The following is a 22,861-nucleotide window of genomic DNA, read 5'->3' as shown; positions in this document are numbered from 1 at the left end:
ATGCTATGAAAAGTATTAGGCATTCAATTAGATTTTAAAAATACTACCTACAAGCTAAGAGCTGAAAGCATCTGTCAGATACAAATTTACTAGGTAACTCAAAAAAAAAAAAAAAAAAAAAAAAAACATGCTCTTGGAATTGAGTGGGAGGTAAGAAAGGACAGTTATCCTTAAAACAACAACAACTTGCTGTTTAACATCTTTCTCTTTTTTTTTTTTAGATGGAGTCTCACTCTGCTGCGCAGTGGGGAGTGCAGTGGCGCGATCTTGGCTCACTGCAACCTCTGCCTCCTCGGTTCAAGCGATTCTCCCACCTCAGCCTCCCAAGTAGCTGGGATCATAGGCACCCGCCATCATGCCCGACTAATTTTTGTATTTTGTAGTAGAGATAGGGTTTCGCCATGTTGGCCAGGCTGGTCTTGAACCCCTGACCTCAGTGATCCACCCGCCTCGGCCTCCCAAAGTGCTAGGATTACAGGCATGAGCCGCCGTGCCCGGCCTGTTTAATATCTTTCATGAAAAAAACCGGTACCTGCCACCAACACCACATAGTTAATTAGAAAAACATTAAGTTGAGAATAAAACACATACACCCCCACCCATCCCTTCCTTCAAGTAAATTCACTTCACATAAATTTTAAGATGCCAGGGACCCTGAGGAAGAAATATTTCTAGGAAGACTAAAAGAGATGACTGCAAGCCTGCGAAAGCGGGCTGAAGGATGATAAGAAAAGAGAATACGTGAGCATCTCCCATTGCCATGTACCATGCTCACTGATTTGTTACCTTGGATAATGCTCACAAATACTTCATGGAGTAAATATCTAAATTTTGACAGGAAGGCAATATGATAAATGAGTTAAGAGCTAGGCTTTAAAGGCAGATTGCCTAGGTTCAAATTCTGGTTTTACCAATAACTGTGTCCCCTTGAGCAAACTTAACTTCTGTGCCTCAATTTTTCCATCTGATATAAACTTACTGGGTAGCTCAAAAACAAACAAACAAACAAACAAACAAAAAAAAAAACATGCTCTTGGAATTGAGTGGGAGGTAAGAAAGGACAGTTATCCTTTTTACATTATAATTATTAGTTGTTATCAATGAAGACACAGTTAGGCCAGGTCACTTTCCCCAAAACACATTCTTTTTAAATGGCAGTGCTGGGATTTGGACTAATAGAATTGAGGTAGGAGGTAAGAAGCTTAGGTAAGGTATCCTTAAAAATCACAAAAATCAAGTAAAATTAGTTTATGTTTGGGACACCAAAGTATTTTCTGTATATACCCAGCTCCATGCTTTTGTACACTGTTTTTACTTATTTTCATATCTCAGTAAAGCATTCCTTTAAAAATCTTCAAATGCTGTTTTGGGTGAATTCTGTTTTTCTATACTTTGAGTGTGACAAGTTTGGAGGCAGGAAGGGAGACAGTGGAGTCCTTCCTCATGGTTCCACTGTACCCCTTTGATACCAGATGAAGAAAAATTAACAGAAGGTAAGGCAGAAGGCAGTTGGGTATGGAAACTATAAAAGAACAGAGAAAGTGCCAGCCAGGAAAACTGAAGCCTCTAGCCAGATGGATTTTCTTTTTTTTTTTTTTTTTTAAATCCACCCAATGAATTTCCATACTGAGCAAAGAGGGTTATCAGTCTTTTAGCAAAGCCATGGAACTGAATCATCCATTCTCCAGATAGCACAACTGCTGATGTTGCACGTCTTAACTGGCAAAACAAGCAAATGCTTTTTAAAAAGCAAAGATGTCCATTTTTGTTAGGCAATTCCAATGCCCTACATGTTTCTGTTTCATTATCTAAAGGAGTATTTTAATAATTTAAACAAAGCAGGCAGTTTGAATATTTTGTCAAAGGATGACAAAAATTACAATAAAACTATCTGATTAGTTATGAAAATGCAAATGCAAAGCACTGGACTGAAAGAGATGCCACACTGGCTTGTTTCAGGCAGAGGTGATGTGTTGAAATAAATGTTTTAACATAGCTGACACTGGTGAGACAAAAATATACCACCATATCTGTAAATCATGAAACCCAAATGTAACTCTTGGAACAAGACTAATTTTTCCACACCAGAAAATAATAAAACACACTATCATACCTGGTATCAATTTTATCTTGAAACCATTCGCTGTAAGACGAGGATCAGACAGGTAAGTTGATCCACTGTATCTTTGGTCATCTGCTGTCATTTTACATAAAACGTCTAAATAATGAGATCCATTAAAAAGACTGAAAAAGAAATTATGGCCCTTTAACTTATTAAAAACACAAAATAAGAGGGTTTATGGGAAAAAGTTAATCCTAGGGCCCTTTGACAAGTGTTATCATCATTAACCAAAATATAAAGGTATAAGTAACTCTATGAGAAACCACTGTTTTACATTTCTGTTAATATTTTATAAAATACCTACTGCACACAGTATACAGAAAGGAGGAACAGAAAGAAGACAGTCTGTCTTCTAGAATGTTACAAATTGAATGTGAAAATCTAAAAATGGCTCTCTCTAAATATAACACAAATGAAAACTTTATAAATAATTTCATTTTATTCCTTCAAAACAAACACAATAATACACTGTCAAGTTAGGTGGTCCATCCTTGCCAAATTTTCAATTGCTATTCAAAGTTTCTTCTGTAACAAAAAGATAAACATGTATCTCTTTCTTCTAGGAACTAATAAATTAATCAATATAGAGTTTGGGAGAGCTTCCTTCAGTCTACTGCAGGTCTGGCATGTTTCCCAAAGGTGGTATATGAAATGATTCTGAGTGGTGTAAAAATTTGAGGAAGCCAAAGGTTATCTAGGGTACAAATCAACCGCACATACTGGTTTTAGGCTTGGTCGGGATGTGTTAGTCATTGCAAAAAGGTGTCTGTTGGGGTTGATATGAATAGTTACCATTTTGCCACTCCTTCAAAGAATATTTGAGTGCCCACCCTGTGGCAGATACTGTCCTAGGTATGCAAGGCACTGTTCTGTGTTCCAGTACACTGATGTCTTTGCTTATCAGCTCTGAATGGTTGAAGACCCCAATGGCTGTGACAGCTGATATAATAGAGAAGAGAGCTTTGGCTATATATCACATGTACTCTGCTTCATCTAAACAATATCCTAAAAATTGATCTGAGAGACAGTAGGGATGGTGGTGATGGTGATGATTATGATACTGTATAGCAATTAATGGTGCACACTCCACAGTTAAACTGTCTAGACTGTAATCTTGGACATACAGCTTATTTACTGTCTATGTGAGCCTAGGTAAGTTATTTAACTATTACATTTCAGTTTCCTCAGCTATAAAATGTGGATGATATTATCTACCTCATAAAGTTGATGTGAAGATCATGAAAAAACTTTGTCAAGTTCCTATCATATAGTAAATGTTCAATAAATATTAGCCATCATTAAGGTTATCATTATTAAGCCCTTACTTTATACTTTATAGATACCTAAATTATTCCATTCAGAGGTAAGTTACACAAATAGCATTAGAACTCCGGCAAGAAAACTAAGCCCAACCTACAATTACCCTGTCCACATTGTTGCATTGTGGGATAAATTAGTCCATGACTCAGTTTTGAAAAACTTACATCATTAACTGTGATGGGGATGCCACATTCCAAAAGAAGGAAGAAAAACTATTTTGAATTAATCTTTATTCCTGTTTATGCTCAATTAAGAAAGATTTTTTTTCAGGCCAATATGGTCCCAAAATAATAGTTTTTAATGTATTTGTTTTTTGAAGAACAGAACATCACATAGAAAAATATTTTTAAAAACCTATAATTTGAAAAAGCACAAAAATATTTTTGAAATTTAAATGAAGTTTACAAATGCCATTCAGAAAAGCTGTCAAGTCTAAAAATTCAGATGTACCCTAGTTCTTTTTTAGGGAAGATAAAAGCACCATCAGGTGTTTAAACTGTTTGAATGTAGCCTAAGGCACTATTTTCTAATTGTTCCTCTGACAGTTTCCTAAACCAATCTCAAGACTATACTATGAAAGATACTGGATTTTGGTTAATGTGGTTGCTGTTTCCTTATTTAAAAAGACAGACTTAACAGATGTTTTTCTGTGTTCTGTCCCTGTTTTTTCCTCCTCCAATGATGGCAGTGTCTTTAACAAGAGTTTCAACATATTTTATAAATGATTTCTGCTTTATTCTTAGAAGTTCTGAAACAGAGTTATCTAATGATGTGTCCTAGGGAACAAATTATATCTCTTTAAACTTCAGGTTTTTATTATTTTTGTCATGATTCTGTTTCACCCGTGTCTGACAGAAAAAGAAATATTAAATTAAAAAAGGGAAATGTTAATAGTCATTACTTATTTTTTAATCTTTAAATTTTTTTTGTCTTCCCAGGCTTTGTCATCCAAGGTTATTTATTTTTAAAGAAAGTAATTTAATCATATAAACTAGGAAAAGGAAATACCCTATATTACAACCAATATAAAATTATTTCAGGCAAAAATCATCAATGAATGGCACCATTGCATGGAAAGGTTGATGGGGAACTTTCCAGTGAAAGACAGGCTGTCATTAGCTGAACCTAATGATAGTGCCTTTTGATGTGATGAAATATGAAGTACATAGCCAACCTATTAAGTAGATTCATCAGAAAGTAGAATCTAAATCTATTTAGCCCTCCTGAGCTAACCCCCAATTAAACATGGGGGAGAGAAGCTGAACACCATAAGAAAGCAAATACAGACAACAGAACATTCCACTGAACAAATGACTCAGTATCTATAATAGAGTGATTTTTAAGATATATAAACAAGATAACCAAATGCAGTATATGGATCTTTAGATACAAATTAAATATAAATTTTTTAAAAACCTGGGAAAAAAGGTATTTTGAGATAATGAGGAACAATTACAAGGAATTATTATTATTTAAGGTATGAAAAAGGTATTGTGGTTAGGTTAGAAAACAGCCATTTTTTGAGAGAGATATATTGAAAGATGTAGGAAGGGGAATTGTTCTAAACTACTTTGGCAAAGGAAAGAAAATGCACGTTTATATACTGTATAGAAAGGTAAAGCAAATGTGGCAAAGTCTTGGATAATTACTGATAAAGGTATGCATCGTATACTTCTATTTTATTATGTGTTTGAAAATGTTAAAACAATGAGTACATAATGGAATAAAGTCATGGCAACTAACTTCAAAATTACCCTAGAGAAGTCACTAATGTACAAGAGAAATGAGCTTCATATTTATTAAATGTAGAAGTGAACTATCCAGAGTATTCTAATATTATTTACAAACAATTCCATTAAAGATTAGAAATCAAATACGTATATATTTTTAAATTTTTATTTATTAAAAAAAAATTTTTTTTTTTGAGACAGACTCTTGCTCTGTCACCTAGGCTGGAGTGCAGTGGCACTGTCTCAGCTCACTGCAACCTCCACCTCCCAGGTTCAAGCGATTCTCCTGCCTCCACCTCCCAAGTAGCTGGGACTACAGGTGCATGCCACCATACCTGGCTAATTATTGTATTTTTAGTAGAGACAGGGTTTCACCATGTTGGCCAGGCTGGTCTCGAACTCCTGACCTCGTGATCCACCCACCTCGGCCTCCCAAAGTGCTGGGATTACAGGCGTGAGCCACCGTGCCCGGCCTAGAAATCACATTTTTAAAAGATTAAAATAAATAAATAAATACCACTAATCCTTACTAGGAACCATTCTCAACTTTCTATCTTCAATTTCTAATCTAGTATGAACTATTATAATAAATATTTTTACATTTAAAAAAGATTGTATCATAATACCTCTCTGTTAACATAATTGGCTTTTCCAGTGGCTCTGCAGGAAGTTTATGATTCTCAAGAAGTCTTTTAAATAGCAGGGCTTCTTCTACTCTATATGGATTTAATAACATTACCTCTGTTTTGGATGTCATTAGCCATGCATCAGGAAACCTGAGACTGTGGATCAAGCAAGGTTCATCCTTCTCTTCTAAGTCAACTTTGTTTTGTTTCTCAAAATTTATTCTTAAGTTTTTCATAGAAAAGGGGATCTGTACCATTTTAATATTTTGACTCCTTTTTTCAATTTGGGACTGAAGGAGTTCATCAAGTTTTGGTTGATTAGATAATGAGGTTTTCAACTTGTGCTTCTGGGCCAAATTCCATGCACTGGCAGGTTTTATCTTTTTTCTGCCATCTTTTAATGATATTTGTGACTCCTGTTCAATGGCTCTCTTCATTTGACTGTTGTATCGTTCCAAGTCTTTAGTAGCCTTCTCTTCATATCTAAGAACAGAAATAAAATAGAATTAATGAGATCATAATCAGAAATATATTAACCATCTGAATTTTATAAAACTAAAGAACTGGTATTCCAGGTATAGTAATGACAAAGGAACATGTATTAGACTAACTCCTGAATATAACTATGATAAACACTGAACAAAATATAAAAATCAGTTATTGGCCAGGCATGGTGATGGTTCATGCCTGTAATCCAGCACTTTGGGAGGCCGAGGCGGGCAGATCACCTGACATCAGGAGTTTAAGACTAGCCTGGCCAAAATGGCGAAATATTGTCTCTACTAAAAACACAAATGTTAGCCAGGCATGTTGGTGTGCACCTGTAGTCCCAGCTACTTGGAAGGCTGAGGCATGAGAATCGCTTGAACCCAGGAGGCAGAAGTTGCAATGAACCGAGATCGCGCCATTGCATTCCAACCTGGGCGACAGAGCGAGACTGTCTCAAAAAAAAAAAAAAAAAGAAAAAGAAAAAAGAAAACTACAACAAACAAGTACACAAACAAACAAAAAACCCTCAATTATTTAAAGTAGGCACTGAAGAACAGCCAAAAGCAGGAAGAAATTAGAATGGATTCACTCCTTGGGGAGTGAAAAACGAGACAGAGTCCCACATTTATAGGACTTCTAACCAGAGGGCAGTCCTCAGTATTAAGGGGGACCAGGGTGGTCAGAACTCAATCAGAAAGTTGCACTCTTAGTAGCCTGAGTCACCAGGACACAGAGCTATCTGCTTCCAGAACAACTGAAAATTGAGAAAGAAAATCCCAGAAAATTCCATGTGTGGGAACCCAAAGAAAAACAACCATTAGAAGGTTAAATGAGCTGAACAGAGATTTCAGCTGCTGCCCATTGCAGGGGAAACAACGTTTGGAATCTGAATTCCACAGTTTCATGGCCTGGTGAACACTTTGGGCTTTCAATTAAAACTGGAAGAGGGCCACATCTTAGGATAAAAAACCTATGTCCTAAACTAAGGAAGTTGCCCTGGGACCAAGAACAAAATTGAAACAGCTTCTCCCTAACAAAGTATAAAACAAAACCTCCATAAGCTCAAGGTGATCTGTTAGTAATTTAAATACCTGGTAGAACAAAAATCAGCACTTTTCAGAAGAGGATAACAGAATCTAGAATTTTAAGCATACTACCCACAATGCCTGCTATACAATCAAAAGTTACCACTCTAACAAATAAAACAAGAAAACGTGAGTCATGGTCAAAAGAAAAAGTGGTCAGTAGAAGCCAACCTCAAGATGACCCAGATGTCAACATTACCAAAAAAACCACTTAAAAACAGGTTTGATAAATGTTTAAGGTATTAAAAGATTATCATGAGAGAACAGAAGGGGGAATCTCAACAGATTAGTGGAAATTATACAAAAAAAATACAATGGAAATTCTAGACCTACAAAATACAATAACAGAAATTAAATATTCACTGGGCAGGCTTAACAGCAGATAAAAAGATGGCAAAAGAAAGGGTCAGTAAAGTTGAAGACAGATCAATAGAAATGATAAAATGTGTTGTTTTCACAGAAAAGTGAAGACAACTGGAAAAGCACTGCAGCGACCTAAGGCAAAACAAACGATCTAATATATATGTCATGGGAGTCCCAGATAAACAACGGAAAACTGGGAAAGAAAATAAAATGTGAAGAAATTAGGGTTGATAATCAGCAAATTTGGAGAAATACAACTTACAGATGCAAGAAGGTCAACAAACCTCCCAAGAGAATAAATGCAAAGAAATTCACAGGTAGGTATATTACATTCAACCGCTGAAAACCAAAGATTAAGATAAAATCCTGAAAATAGGAAAAAAACAGTACAAAGAGGAAACAGCAAAAATAATGGATATCATAAAGAGCAATGCAGAGGCAGATGACAGTGAAATTTTTTTTTTTTTTTTTTTTGAGACAGAGTCTCCCTCCATCCTCCAGGCTAGAGTGCAGTGGCACAATTTCAGCTCACTGTAACCTCTGCCTCCCAGGTTCTAAGCGATTCTCCTGCCTCAGCCTACAGAGTAGCTGGGATTAGAGGCGTACACAACTACCCCCAGCTAATTTTGTTTTTTCGTAGAGAGGGGGTTTCACCATGTTGGCCAGGCTGGTCTCAAACTTCTGACTTCAGGTGATCCACCTGCCTCCGCCTCCCAAAGTGCTGGGATTACAGGCATGAGCCACTGCGCCTGGTCAACAGTGAAATCTTTTAAGTGGCAAAAGAACCCAGAATCCGGCTATATCATTAAAAAAAAGTCCTTCAAAAATGAAGATGAAATAGACGTTTTCAGATTAAGATGAGAATTAGTTGCCAGTATATGTGCACAATTAAGGAGAGTGACACCAAATATAAGTGAAATTATACTTACAGGGTTTATACATTTTATTAACTCCAAGTAGATTATGATAAGGATGCATAATGTAATCACCAAAGCAAAAACTAATGGAAACTCAATAAAGAAATTAAAATTAGATACTGAAATATATTCTTTTAACCCTAAAGGGCTCCTCTCCCCCCCAAAAAAGGAGGAACAAAAGAACAAAATGGAGATAGGACAAACAGAAAACAAACAGGAAAATGGCAGACCTAAACCCAACCATATCAATTATTACATTACATGGACTAAATATTGCAATTCAAAGGCACAGATTATCAAACTGAATTTAAAAAGTAACACCCAACTTTGTCTACAAGCGTTACATTTTAAATATAAAGATGGGGATAGTCTAAAAGACTGAAAAAAAAAGATACACCATGCAAATAGTAAGCATAAGAAGCCAGAGTGGCAGGCAACAGTATATACTCCTACCTCAGTAACTGACAGAACTAGAGATCCTCCTCAAAAAAAAAAAAAAAAAAAAAAAATCCTCAAAGCTGTACAAGATTTTAGCAATATTATCAACTACTTAATACTTAACTGACATTTTGGAACACTACCATCTAGCAACTGGAGAATCCTGATTCTTTTTAAGTGAACATGGAACATTTGTTGAGATAGAACATACACTGGGCCTTAATTCTCATTACTTTTCAAAAGATTGAAATCTAACTTAGCATTTTCTCTATCCATGAAACACTTCAATTAGAAATAAAATATCCGGAAAAGCCCCAAATATTTGGAAAGTAAACAACATAATTTTACTCATAATAGCCCCAAACTGGAAACAACCCAAATGTCCATCAACTGGAGACTGAATAAACATATTTTGGTATATTTATACAACTGAGTATTACTCTTTGATTTAAAAAAAAAAAAAAAGAAGAACTACACTGGCTGAGAGGTGGCATGAGGAACCATTCTGGGATGATGGAGATGTTCTCTATTTTGTCTGGGGTGATGTTTATGTGTGTGTAGACATGTATGAAAATACATTAAATTACACCGTTAACATCTCTGCAATTCACATTAGGTAAATTTTACCCAGTTTAAAAAAAAAAAAAACATTTAAGAAAGCTTTGAGCCATAAGCAATCAGAATTTCTAAGAGAGGATGAATAAAGAAATGGATTAATTCCGGATCTGAAGAGTTCCTTATAAATCTGCTTTAACATCAACATAGAATAAACAATTCCCAAATAACACAAAAGAAAATTTATGTATATAATACTTCATTTAGTAACTGCTAGTGAAATTATAGTCACTACAATAACCACAAAACAGAAAGTATGTGATTAGCTAATTGTTAATATTTTTATTCTCATGTTAGTCATCAATGAAAAGATACATTTGGATAAACTAAACACACCCAAACCATCTAATTTAACTCAATTTCAAAGGTACAAGATAATGGACGTTTGAAAAATTATACTGGATAGATTCTAAGAACTCAAGAATAAAAAAAAAAATTACACTGGGTAGAAAGTTAAGAGATCTTTTTGTCAACAATGTAAGAAAAATGAAACTTCCGGGGCCAAAGACCTAGCACAGCGGTTATGTCACCCCTTTTCTTAAAAAGTGATACCTGGATCCCACCCTCAGAGCTTCTAATTCTCTAGGCCGAGGTTGAGATTGGGCAGCTCTGTTTTTACAGAGCTCCACAGGTGATTCCATTACATACCCAGAATTGGAAACTACTGCTATTTGTTCAGCAAAGTGTGGTGATGAAGCACACAGACTCTGAAGACAGCCTGGCTTGGTTCTGCCACTTAGTAGTTCTGTAAACCTATGAAAATTATTTAATCTTTCTGTGTCTCATTATGCTCAACTGTAACATATGGATAATCTACATCTACTCAGTTTTGTTGTGAGAAATAAAATGAGTTAAAGTGTGCCAAGTACTTAGAATACTTAGCACAAAGTAAACGTTGATAAATGTTTTGCTGTCATTATTTTCTACCAAGAAACAAAAATCTCACAATGAAGGGGCGAGTAATGGTTGGAAATTAAGTAACTTTGCTAAAAGATTATTTTTTAAGAATGTTTTAAACTTGGGACTAGAGAATTAAGGTTATCTCTAATCTCATGCTCTTAAAACACTAACTGAATTTTATTTTATATATATATATATATATAAAATAATCTCAAGGGAAAATATGGAATGTGAAGAAATAAAAATATTATTGAGAGAACAGTGCTGTTAAAAGTGAGATTTAAAAGACAGGAGATCACAGCATGGCATGTAATTTGTGCTCGGTGCCTGTCTGCTGAATGAAGAAATGTTATCTGAATAAGATTATTCAAAAAAGACCTTGTTTCATTGTAAATTACATTAAAAAATGGCTCCTTTGGTTACTTACCATGCCATATTCACAATTTTAAAGTTATTATCTACTTAGAATCTGAGGTTCTGGAATAGCTATATAAAACACATGATTTTCAATAGTTTACTTTCAACAGGTCCTAGAAATAGTATTTTTAGCTCTTAGACATTCAAATTAAAGATTTTTCCTGTGCAGTGGTAAAATGAGTTGAAAACAAAGGTCACCATTTGTAATTACTTATAATGTGCAAATTTTCACATATGGTACTCATCTTTGGGAAATATAAAAAGTTGTGTCCAAAGGAATATTAAGTAAATGTTAAGTAAAAGCAGCTGCTACCATTGTACTTAATGTCAAGAAGGGATTTAATAACTTGAATGGAAAATATTAATCCTGATTTGACCAGAAGTCAATTCAAATAATGTTCTCGTGACTAAACACTGCATTTAGTTATAAAATTTATCATTTTCATAATCCCCTAATTGCAATATTTTTCTTAGTTTAAATAGCAATATATTCATAAATACTGCAAGTGAAAAGCTCAAGCTAACGTCAGCTGAGACCCCAGTGGTAGGGCACATGGCACAAATCTGGATTTTAATCCACTAGAAGAAAGGTTAGGAAGGAAAAAAACAAACAAACAAAAACTCCAGAAAGGAAGAACTAAAACAATGGAAGTAACCCCCTGATTCCAAAATCTGTCCCAAGCTCTCATCGGAATTTTTTTTTTTTTTTTTTTTTTTTTTTTTTTTTTTTTTTGAGACAGAGTCTCACTCTATTGCCCAGGCTGGAGTGCAGTGGCCAGATCTCGGCTCACTGCAAGCTCCCCATCCCGGGTTTACGCCATTCGCCTGCCTCAGCCTCCCGAGTAGCTGGGACTACAGGTGCCCGCCACCTCGCCCGGCTAGATTTTTTGTATTTTTTAGTAGATATGGGGTTTCACCATGTTAGCCAGGATGGTCTCCATCTCCTGACCTCGGGATCCGCCCGTCTCGGCCTCCCAAAGAGGAATTTTAATAACTGAACAATCCTGATCCTACTCCTTATTCAAACTCTTTGTTATAGCTTTGAGAATCTTCCATTATCCAGCCCCATCTTCCCCCAACTTTCTTTACACATACTCCCTCATATTCTGTTCCCGTCATAGAATCTTATCTCCTTAATAACACCATGTTCCTTCTAGCTCCTGGGCCTTCTCACATACTGTTCCTCCAATCTACACAATTCCCTAAAATCCTTCTAGTTAATTTCTATGCAGGGAAGCATTACCTGTCCCACAGATAATATTAAGTCCAACTGCCAAGTTTTTCCCTAACTCCTTATATTTAAAACTTATGTCTTAAAGCTCATCACATTCTTGTTTAACTGAATCTTCCTTACTAGCCTACACGATTCATGAGTTGGGAAAGTATGTTTTATTTGTGACTATTTAGAGTACATCAGGCCTTATACACAGAAAACCCTTAATATTTCCTAGTTGAAGGAAGGGAAGGGAAAGGAGGGACAGAGAGAAGAGAGGAAAAGGAAAAAAGGAAGAAAAAAGGAAGGAAGAAAAGAATGGACTGAAGGTCTACAGAAGAGGAGTCTACTCTCATATCCCTTAATATATGTTAGAGAATTTAGTATCATGGAAAGAATGCCAAGATAAAGACAGGGAGAGAAGTGGTAGCTAGTACGATTCTTGGGTATGATATCATTTTTGCTCTACCTTCTCACTAATCATGATACTAGACTCAACTGATCATGGTCCCAGAACCCTGGCTCTGAAAGGTTCTAACACAGCACTCTGTGACATACAATAGAACTCTCATCCCAAGATACCTATTATTTTCTTCATTGATTTCTTTTTTTTTTTTTTTGGAGACGGAGTCTCGCTCAGTCGCCCAGGTTGGGGTGCAGTGGCCAGATCTCAGCTCACTGCAAGCTCCGCCTCCCGGGTTCACGCCGTTCTCCTGCCTCAGCCTCCCGTGTAGCTGGGACTACAGGCGCCGGCCGCCACCGCGCCCGGCTAAGTTTTGTATTTTTAGTAGAGACGGGGTTTCACCGTGTTAGTCAGGATGGTCTCGATCTCCTGACCTCGTGATCCGCCCATCTCGGCCTCCCAAAGTGCTGGGATTACAAGCGTGAGCCACCGTGCCCGGCCTTCATTGATTTCTATTTCTGGCCTCCAAATTCAATTTAATCTTGACTCAGCAAATGAAAAATGTTCTTCTCAACAGAAAAATTCCCTTTCATAGATTAAAAACTGATCATATTGACATTGTGAGCAATCATTTACTATGTGCTAGTAATTATCCTGTATCATAACACACAATATATTATTTAATCCTCACAACAATCCATGAGAGACTGTCCACCCTTTTTAATAAAAAGCTAACAAAGAACTGTGGTTAGAACCCAGGTGAAGCTTCAGAGGTCTTGACCATCAATGCCTCTTTTGTCTACTTTAGGGCAATGTGAGAGAAAGTAAGCTTGATTCCAGAATATTACCTGGAATATTCTGGTAATTGATGGTAAATGGATTTTTAGATGAGGTCTATTAATCATAATCCTAGGAACCTGACACCTTGGGACCCGCAAGGAGAAACAATGCAGACATTCCCCAAAAGGCAACTGGAAGGATACCTGCTGTTGTGAGGCTGCAAAGGAACAGTCAGCAAGGTAAGTTTCCATCATAAGCCTGTACACTGTCCCTATTTCCTTAAGAACTTGAAATAACTATGATTTTTTTCTATTCTCAGACAATTCTCAGTTCATTTCCCCGGGCAATGCAATTCAACTTTTGTGGACTTACTGTATTTAAAAGTTAAGTCCCCTCACCTTTAAACTGCATAGTTGTGTCATTTAGGTAAAACTAAAGACAATCACAACTGTGTGAACCTTATTTGCATCATGATTCAAAACAAATCTTTAAAAATCTGACATTTATGAAACAATTATAAATTTGAACACTGAGTATTTGCTATGTTAAGGAATCTATACCTTTAAAAAGTTATGACAATTTTATTATGGTTATGTTTAAAATATGAGTATCTTTATCTCTTAGAGATACACACTGAGATGATATGCCTATGATTTGCTTCAGAATAATAAAGAAAGGGAAAGAAAGTGAATGGAAGTATGGATGAAACAGGACTAACAGGACTGACCATGAGATGATGGGTGGTGAAATGGGGTAATGGCTTTATACTTAAAAATGTCTACTTTTGTGGATATTTCCAAAATAACAAAATACAATAACCATTCCCACTTAAAAAAAAAAAAAAGGTGACAAAAAAAGGCTGAAGAGAAAAGCTTTATGGGGGCTTTTCATTTTGGTATTAACAGTGGTCTTTATCATTTTAAATTGATACTGTTTTTATAAGGCTGAATAAGCTAAGGAAAGAATGAAAAAAAATTGGTCAAGTATCTAGGGAGTTTATCACCAAAAATAAACTCCAGATGACGGATTACCTTTAAAATTTTTCCCACACACTTGATATAATATTGAGATACTTAGATACCTGTATATGATTGGAGGTATAATTTTACTCTCATTTTCTGCTGGGTTAGATCACCAGAACGTAATATTTTGTGTTTATATTAAGTGTCCTAGTCAATTAAAAACATTCATCATATTATTTTGGAACATTTATTCAGATAATCTAATTTAAACATGGCAAGTACTATTTTAATCAAAGACAGATCAAATAACCTATTTACATAATAAAAATACCCACTATAGTTTATAAGTTATAATAAATAATACATCTTAGAAGCAAGCCTTAAGTTACACTGAATAGAAACAGTATGAATGAACAACACTAAATTGAATCGCCAATAATACAAAATTTTTTGTGTTGTGCTACATATTTTGGAGACCAATTTAAGAAAGGGATTAGTTAAGATATTAAAAACACCAGTTATAACTGTTCCAATGCAAAAGCTTTTTAAAAAAGTTCTACAACAGAAAAGTCATTAAACATAAAACAAAACAAAAGAACATAATGGTGGTTTGAAACTGAGAAAATGAATGGAAAACCTATAGCAAAAAACTTAGTAAATCAAAAAACAGTTAAGGCTTATATTAAAACAAACAAAGAAACAAACAAAACAAAATAAAACGAGCCCCGCCCCAACAAAAAACCTAAATTAGCAGGAAAAAAAGTGTTACCAAAAAAGGTACTTTATCCAAGCCAAAGGTATTTTCCGATCTGCTTTTCCATAAATAAGAAGTGAAAAAAATTCTTTTTGAACAGTGAGTCATATAGAATGGAAATAGCTGAACATTCAAGTCACATGCAAGCTCTGGAAACTTACTTCAGTTTTTCGTCTTCACTCAACGTCTTCCACAGTTCTTCAATTTGTAGTGTTGCATCCTCTAAACTAGTCTTAGGATTTTCTATGAGAAACTGAGCACGATGATCTTGAACAAAAAGAGCACTTGCTGACATGGGTTTCTTGATTACTCGATTGCTAAGTAAATCATAAGCTGTAACTTTTCCAGATTTATTATCTATTACATTTGATTTTTTGTTACATGGATCTTCATTAAGATTCATTTGTTCAGGACTTGGATGATTATTATTACTTACTTTACATGGTAAACTTTTTTCAGGCACTAAAATTTTCACAGGTTCAATATTCTCTCCCACTGAATTTTTAAGTATATTTCCCCTGCTCCACTCATCTGCAGAAATTTCCAAAGAGTTTTCAAGACCTGCTTCTTCCTCATTTTCCCCACTCTCAGCTATATGGTCTTTACTGTCATTTTCTGACTGGGTGTGCTTAACGGAACCTACAAAACAAGTTTTACTATATTCCGTCTGAGTGTTCTCCCATGATAAATTACTCATTGAAATGTCTTGAAATGCATTCTTAGTGTTTTTATCAGTGTTAGAAATTTCACTACTACAATGACCATAACCAAAGTCACCAGCACTTATCTGGTGATTTAAACAATCATCAGTGTTTTTTCCAGATTCATCATTATGCATATCATTTTGGAACGGAATGACTGAAGTATCAACATTTGAATAATTCTTTCCAGATGATTCCATTTTATTAAAAAGCACATCTGTTTCTGCTGTTTTACTAAGAACGATGTCAGCTGCGGAAACATCTGTTTCATTATTTTCATAAGAATTTGTACTAGGTAATGGTCCATAACAAGTCGTCATCAGATTTTCAAGAGCAATTAAAACAGATTCCTAAAAATACAAATTAACAAATGTTAGGGGAAATTATGAAAAAATAGACAAGATTTTAAATAATAAAAAAGAAAAATATAAACAAATCTTTTTAATATGAAAACAGGAATATATGTTTATAAATAGCGTAACAAAAAATTATCTGAAAAGAGTTACCTTATTTTGTAATAATACTTGACTTTTATCTGGTGTTAAATTTACATCAACATCAGCTGTAGGAACGTCGATTTTCAGAAAGAAAATAGGATACAAACGAGTAGATTCCTTTAGGCATTTCAGGTTGTAATGATGTCGGATTAACTAGAAATACATGTAATAAATAAAAGAAAAAATAATATGTAAATAAAGAAAATATCACCAAACTTAAAGTACAATAAAAACAAGCAAATTCAACTGAGAAATTGAGTAGATGCAACTGCTTATTAGGAAAAGCATTATCATAGCTGGGCACAGTGGCTCATGCCTGTGATCCCAGTACTTTAGGAAGCCAAGGCAGGGGGATCACTTGAGGTCAGGAGTTCAAGACCAGCCTGGTCAACGTGGTGAAACCCCATCTCTACTAAAAAGTAGAAAAATTAGCAGGGCATAGTGGCAGGAACCTGTAATCCCAGATACTTGGGAGGATGAGGCAGGAGAATCGCTTGAACCTGGGAGATAGAGGTTGCAGTGAGCCGAGATCATGCTACTGCACTCTAGCATGGGCAAAAGAGCAAGGCTGCATCTCAAACAAACAAACAAACAAACAAACCAAAAAAAGTGAAAAGCATTATCTAAGTAGTAATACTCCTTTGGAGGCCTTAAACCTAAATGAAGCACAAACATTCATAACAAGTACAAACATGCAATGAAACTGGCTTAATAATTAAAAATCACAATGTCATGTAAGTTCTGAAGGCTTAGGGTTCAAATCAAAACTCTGGTGTGGTGGCTCTGGCTTGTAATCCCAGCACTTTGGGAGGCCGAGGCGGGCAGATCACTTGAGTACAGGAGCTCGAGATCAGCCTGGCCAAATGGTGAAACCCCATCTCTACTAAGACTACAAAAAAAATTAGCTGGGCATGGTGGCAGGTGCCTGTAATACCAGCTACTTGGGAGGCTGAGGCAGGAGAATTGTTCAAACCCAGGAGGCGGAGGTTGCAGTGAGTCAAGATCACGCCACATGCCATTGCACTCCAGCCTGGAGAGCAAAACTCTGTCTCAGGAAAAAAAAAAAAAAAAAAAAAGCAAAAAAACTACTAACTCTCCAACTCTTAATTTCCTGGCTATGTGGCCTAAGAGAAACATTGAACATTTGTTTCCTCACTATAAATGGGGATGATAATGCAGTCCAGAATTGCTGTGAAGAATAAGAGAGACATCATATATCTTTTTATCATGCATAATGCTTAATAAATGATATTGTATTTCTTTTTCTTTGTTTTAGAGCAAATTCTTGGAAGTAGTCCTTGTTACAATGTGACAAATTTTCAATTCAAATAATTTTTGTTTTCTAAAGCATATTACCTTTAAGATATCTTTTTGATGTACTGGTCGACTGTTTATGAAGATGAAACTTCTTTCTGGTGTTGAAAGACTAGTGAAAGAGTGGTCTGCATCACACTTTGGAAGAAATCCACTGAGATAAATCTATATAATAATTATAGAATATGCAATGTCAACAATGTAGTTCCATGGGTCTAGCTCTACACACTTTGAGAGGTAAAAAAAAAATTAAAAAACAGATTTTCATCTTAAGGTCTAAAAAGCCATATACTTCCTGATAACCACGTCTCAAGTATTAACATTAAATAAAATAGTAAAGCATGCTACACTGGTGCTGTGTGCCTTTTTTGCAATTCTATGGAAAAATTGGCATTTACAAAATCTTCAAGAATGGTTATACTTTCAGATATTTAACTGTCATGGGACGTACAGCATTCACTCTCTACTCAACCTTTTTCTGTCCTTTAAAAGTTTCCTCACATTGTGACTTTTCTCTGGCTGTTTGTCCTTTTCTCTTTAACCATCTTTTCCTATAAAGAAGTTGCTGTTTCTATCTTCATTCTTAGTATGCTATATAAAGCCAATCTTACTGGGTTTTCATTTCTGAGTTAAAAAAAAAAATCTTTTACTCTGTATTAACTTCCTCAGAGCTAAATACTGATTGTACTGTTGTACTTTAGCTTCATTTTTGTTTAGAAAACTCTTTCTATAAAAATTTTACTGGTTATTTATATGCTATCTTTCTCTACTTTACAAATGTATAAAGAGGAAAGAGAAAAGGATACTAGAAAAGAATACCAGAGAGAAGAGAAAGACATTGAAGGGATAGGAAGCAGAGAATATGCTCCCACTTTTATCTTTAGTTAACGAACACAGCTAAAGACAACATACTATACTGTTAAGGATATAAGACAGAGCCAGATTGACAAGGTTTGAATCCCAGTTCTACCACTAGCTACGTGATTTTTGTAAAATTATTTAAAATATATGCTTAAAATCTCTTATCAGCAAAAACTAGAACTAGATGTGTTATTAATCTGTCAAGGAACACGAATAGTAAAATTTTAGCTTAGGTTGAGAAAAACAAGCAAGTCACTGGCGGTACTATTTTTAGTTAAGCAGGAGCCGTGGGGCTCCTTATTAACATAGCCTGTAAGCTGCCACCTATGTCTATGACTATCCCTGTCCTTGGAAATAAGTGTTTAAGGAGATGCATTACCAGTTTTAGAACACTAAGTGCATTATTGTCACAATGCCAAATTGTGCCAATTTGAAAAAATAAATTAATCTGTATAATCCATTATAAAATGATACTACTGAATTAACTGCAAAACTTCACAGCATTTAAAAATGGTTGTATAATTTATCAGGTAACATGAGACCCTTCTTAAAGCACCTGCTGGGCATCAGGGAGAGCCTGTTTAAGCCTCTGAAAGACTTATTGGGTTTGTGACTTTAAAAAAAGTCTGCCCTGAAAGGATAAGAATAAAGAATAAAATGAAGAAGAAATATGTAATATTGCTATTGATTTCCTTTCACACCATCGTGGTTGGCCACTGAATAATTACTATTCTAGATCTTGAGCTTTAAAAATGGTTTAGGATAATCTTAAGAACAAACTATGTTTAAGTTACATGGCAAAGTAAAATAAAACAGTAAAGTCTTATAAAATGCTGTAAAAAGTGAAAATCAGGCCACTTCATGGAAAAATAACTTGAGACACCAAATCAGTGCAACAAAATTAAAAATTAGGTAAGACTTTACAAAATTCTGTACCCAAGTGTATTACTCAATTTCCTAAAAAGCAAAACAAAAATTGAAGGCAAAATACAACTACCTCTCTTCCTTAATTGCTTCTCAACTATGGGCTACCTCTCTCTTCCCTTCATCTCTAATCCCCTATAAGCAGGCTTCTACTTCAATAACCAACTCCAAGGGACACTACGCAGCCCTTATCTTATTTGACTCCCTGCAGCCCGACACCCTCACAATTCTCTCATCTGGGAAGGGTCTCACTGAATGAATCTGTTTCAACCTTCTTTTGGTCCTTCTGCTTCCTCTCTGATGCCTCCTCTTCATTCTGGTTTGCTGGTTTCTCCCCTTTTCCTTACCTTGTATAAATGATGATGGTACCCAAATTCCATTATCAGGCCCCTTTTTCCTGCTCTCTAGTTACTCTTCCTAATTTCATTCACATCTACTCAACAACTACCCATACACCAGTGATGCCAAGACACAGATGTATGTAACTTCTATTTCTTTCACTCCCCAGTGCTTACCATCTTCAACTGGCTGTCACAAAAATATTCTCAATGTCACCACATTCAAAACTTGGTAAAATATTTCATCCCACTTCTATCCTGCTAGCTCCTCCTGTACTCCTTTACTATGATAAGGGGCTGTGCCAGCTACCCAGTCTGTCAAACCCATTTCCTCTTCTTAACCCCGATTATACTGATGTAACCCTGGCTGGTCTCCTAACACTAATTCTTCTCCTCTTTCAGTAAATCTCCACAACACCATGAAGTTACATTTTTACAGTAGTAATCTAAGTACTTTTGGTCAGGACAGTGAAACAAGTTCATGTGAAACCCCCTTCTCTCCCATTCCAACTGCAAATATATAACAGTGATAAAAAAAAAAAATACAAATTTTCAAAAGGCCACCCACATAAAAGTAGTTAAAGATGTTATGATTGCAAAACATTAAACAGGGAGTGACGGCTAAAGTAAAATGTCCTATGTGGTCTAGGATCAGAAACAAGATGTGTCAGCTGGAAATTCAATTCTGGTACGGAAATAAGGACTGAAAACACCCCATTCAAGACAGGGGACTGAAATCAGTCTTTCCATTTAAAAAAGGGGGCTCATATAGCACCTCTTCTCCAAAAAAAAAAAAACACACAAAAAAAGTTTAAAAATACTGTGGCCACTGTCTGGAGCTGCTTGCCAGAGTCACAAGAAAGAAGAGAGACAACTCCAAACCAAGAACAAGGCTAAGCCAAACTGGCTAAGAAAAGGGGCCTGTAAAATCTTGGCAGGATGAGGCATGAATTACTAATATGATACCTGCTGTTGAATTGGGACTGGCAAGTGAACAATCTGCCAAACTATGGGAAGGAAGTGGAAGTTGGGGAAAGCAACAACAAAGCAACAAAAACAATAAACCGGCATTCAAGATGATTTTGAAATTAAATTTTCAAAGCATATAAAACATCAGAGAATTAGATAATTTTGTCTCAAGAAAGTAGAAATGATAGAGTAATATGAAAAGGACTTTGAAATTATTAGTATATGTAACATGCTTTTAAAAAAAGAAAAGTAGCATCCACTTAAAACAAGGTAAAGAAATTAGAATTGGTAGCTAGAAATCAAGTTTATTAGAGAAGAATATGAAAACAAATAAATTGTAAATCCTAGAAACAAAATATATAGTTTTGGGAATTAAAATCAGGCAACGATGAGGAATTTATTCAGAACTTAGCATAAAGTAATGCAGAGATGGAAATGTCAAAGAGAAGACAGATGTCAAAAAGGTAACTTCGGGAGCTCCATCAAGCCCACAAAGTCACGATGGGAAATGCCTCACAAAAGCCACCAGACCAGCGGCCCTGTTGAGATCACCACCAATAATTAGTTCTTCCCATGTGGGGTCACTGTAGATGGGGGCGGGGGGAAGTACCCTCACATTATGGGAAGAGATATATAAAGATTCTCTACATCCAAGGTTCCCAATGGCCAATGGCACTGTCATTCCAGACTAGTCAAGAGGCCTTGGTGGCCAAGTTGCACATCTTAAAGGTATATAATGGGGACAGAAGTGAGGTGAGTGAGGACAATCACTAACTAGCAGTGGAAAACAACTTAAGATTGCTTTTGGCCAGGGATGGAGAAAGGGCTCAAAGGAATTGTGATATAGGACCAGTACCCTTCAACCATACGAGCCCAGAAACAATGGAGTGATGATGGGTAGCTGGTGGCAACATAAATACAATACTTTAGACACACAGTGCAACAAGAGAAGAGGGATTTGGTTAGATGATCACTCTCACCAGAGAGACACTCAAGTTTATCATTCTGGCAGCCTGTGGAACTGGAACACTAACACATGCTTACCTAATTCCTTCAATCCACCATGCAAAAATAACCACACAGAGGTGCAGCAAAAATTATCTATGAAGGACTACTAGGAGTCTTTATGCAATTCTATCTGTGCTTGCCCACTGAAAATAAAAATTCAATGGGCAAGCACAGATCTGGCAACACATCTCAAAACAGATGGGAGGAAAAGATTTCCAAGTATAGGACTGATTCATGTGATAGTCCCATTCACTCATGAAATCATAGCTGACCAAAGTCAAGATCAGTGCTTTTCACACTTGAATGAGCACCTGGGGACCTTGTTAAAATGCAAATTCTGATTCAGTAGATCTGGGATGAAGCCTAGGATTTTTTATTTTCAGTAAGCTTCCAGGTGATGCCAACACTGCTAGTCTTCAGACTAAATTATAATAGCTAGAATATCCAGGGCATGATGGTAAAGGTATCAAGTCTAGATCTCCTGCCATAAGCTGCCTGGATTACCACTGTAGGCAACAAAGTACCATGAAGCTACAAGGAATCCAGCAGAATTTAGACAGTAACCTTGCCATCCCAAGTCAGCAACCGTAACCAGTTTGAAGTAGCACTGGAGTGTGTCAAAACTAGAAAACAACTCTTTAGGGAGCTCTGAAAAATAGGACCCATGTCACATCATGGCCAACATTGTAGCTGGCCACAAAGGTTGGCCTGAATTGTTCCCTGGCAAAGAAAATCCCAAGAATTACCTGAGTACAAGCTTCCATCCAAGATTTTAATAAAATGATAAGCAATAATTAAGAACTCAATACTACAAAGAGAATGGGAAGGGACCTAGCAGCAGAAGAGGTTTCAACAAATTATGAAAAAAAAAATGGAAGAGAAGAAAAGAAGCCAACTGCTTAGCACAACTCCAGGAACAGAATTAGGACCTTGATTACTCAACACTAACGTGGAACCTGACAGTCAATAAGCCCAGCCACAAACACCATGTTCCCAATTAGATTTCTTATTCCTGGGGAAAGACAGGAGAATTAGAGGACTGGAGGAAAAAGACCTGACAGGTAAAACAAAACTGACCTCCTAATAAACAGAAATTATTAAAGGAACAAATAATT

The 22,861-nt window shown here is 35.9% G+C and overlaps 1 protein-coding gene across 15 annotated transcripts in view; it reads right to left on the bottom strand.

The window, feature by feature from the left end:
• The window catches only part of PMS1 (PMS1 homolog 1, mismatch repair system component), a 92,007-nt gene that overhangs the window by 7,559 nt on the left and 61,587 nt on the right, over positions 1-22,861 (bottom strand). For 10 of the 15 annotated variants that reach the window (XM_077957307.1, XM_077957308.1, XM_077957316.1 and 7 more), the window contains 5 exons: positions 17,689-17,811; positions 16,342-16,485; positions 15,296-16,185; positions 5,799-6,281; positions 2,114-2,244 (listed from right to left, as the gene is read on the bottom strand). In XM_077957307.1, the coding sequence (XP_077813433.1) occupies positions 2,114-2,244; positions 5,799-6,281; positions 15,296-16,185; positions 16,342-16,485; positions 17,689-17,811 (1,771 nt within the window). Of the gene's footprint in view, positions 1-2,113; positions 2,245-5,507; positions 5,646-5,798; positions 6,282-15,295; positions 16,186-16,341; positions 16,486-17,688; positions 17,812-22,861 lie in introns of all 15 variants that reach the window. The other 5 variants (XM_077957314.1, XM_077957313.1, XM_077957312.1 and 2 more) reach the window with 2 other exon arrangements.

This window comes from Macaca mulatta, chromosome 12 (assembly GCF_049350105.2).
Source record: "Macaca mulatta isolate MMU2019108-1 chromosome 12, T2T-MMU8v2.0, whole genome shotgun sequence".
Classification (NCBI taxonomy): Eukaryota; Metazoa; Chordata; class Mammalia; order Primates; family Cercopithecidae; genus Macaca; species Macaca mulatta.
This window is presented reverse-complemented; position numbering and strand designations above follow the sequence as displayed.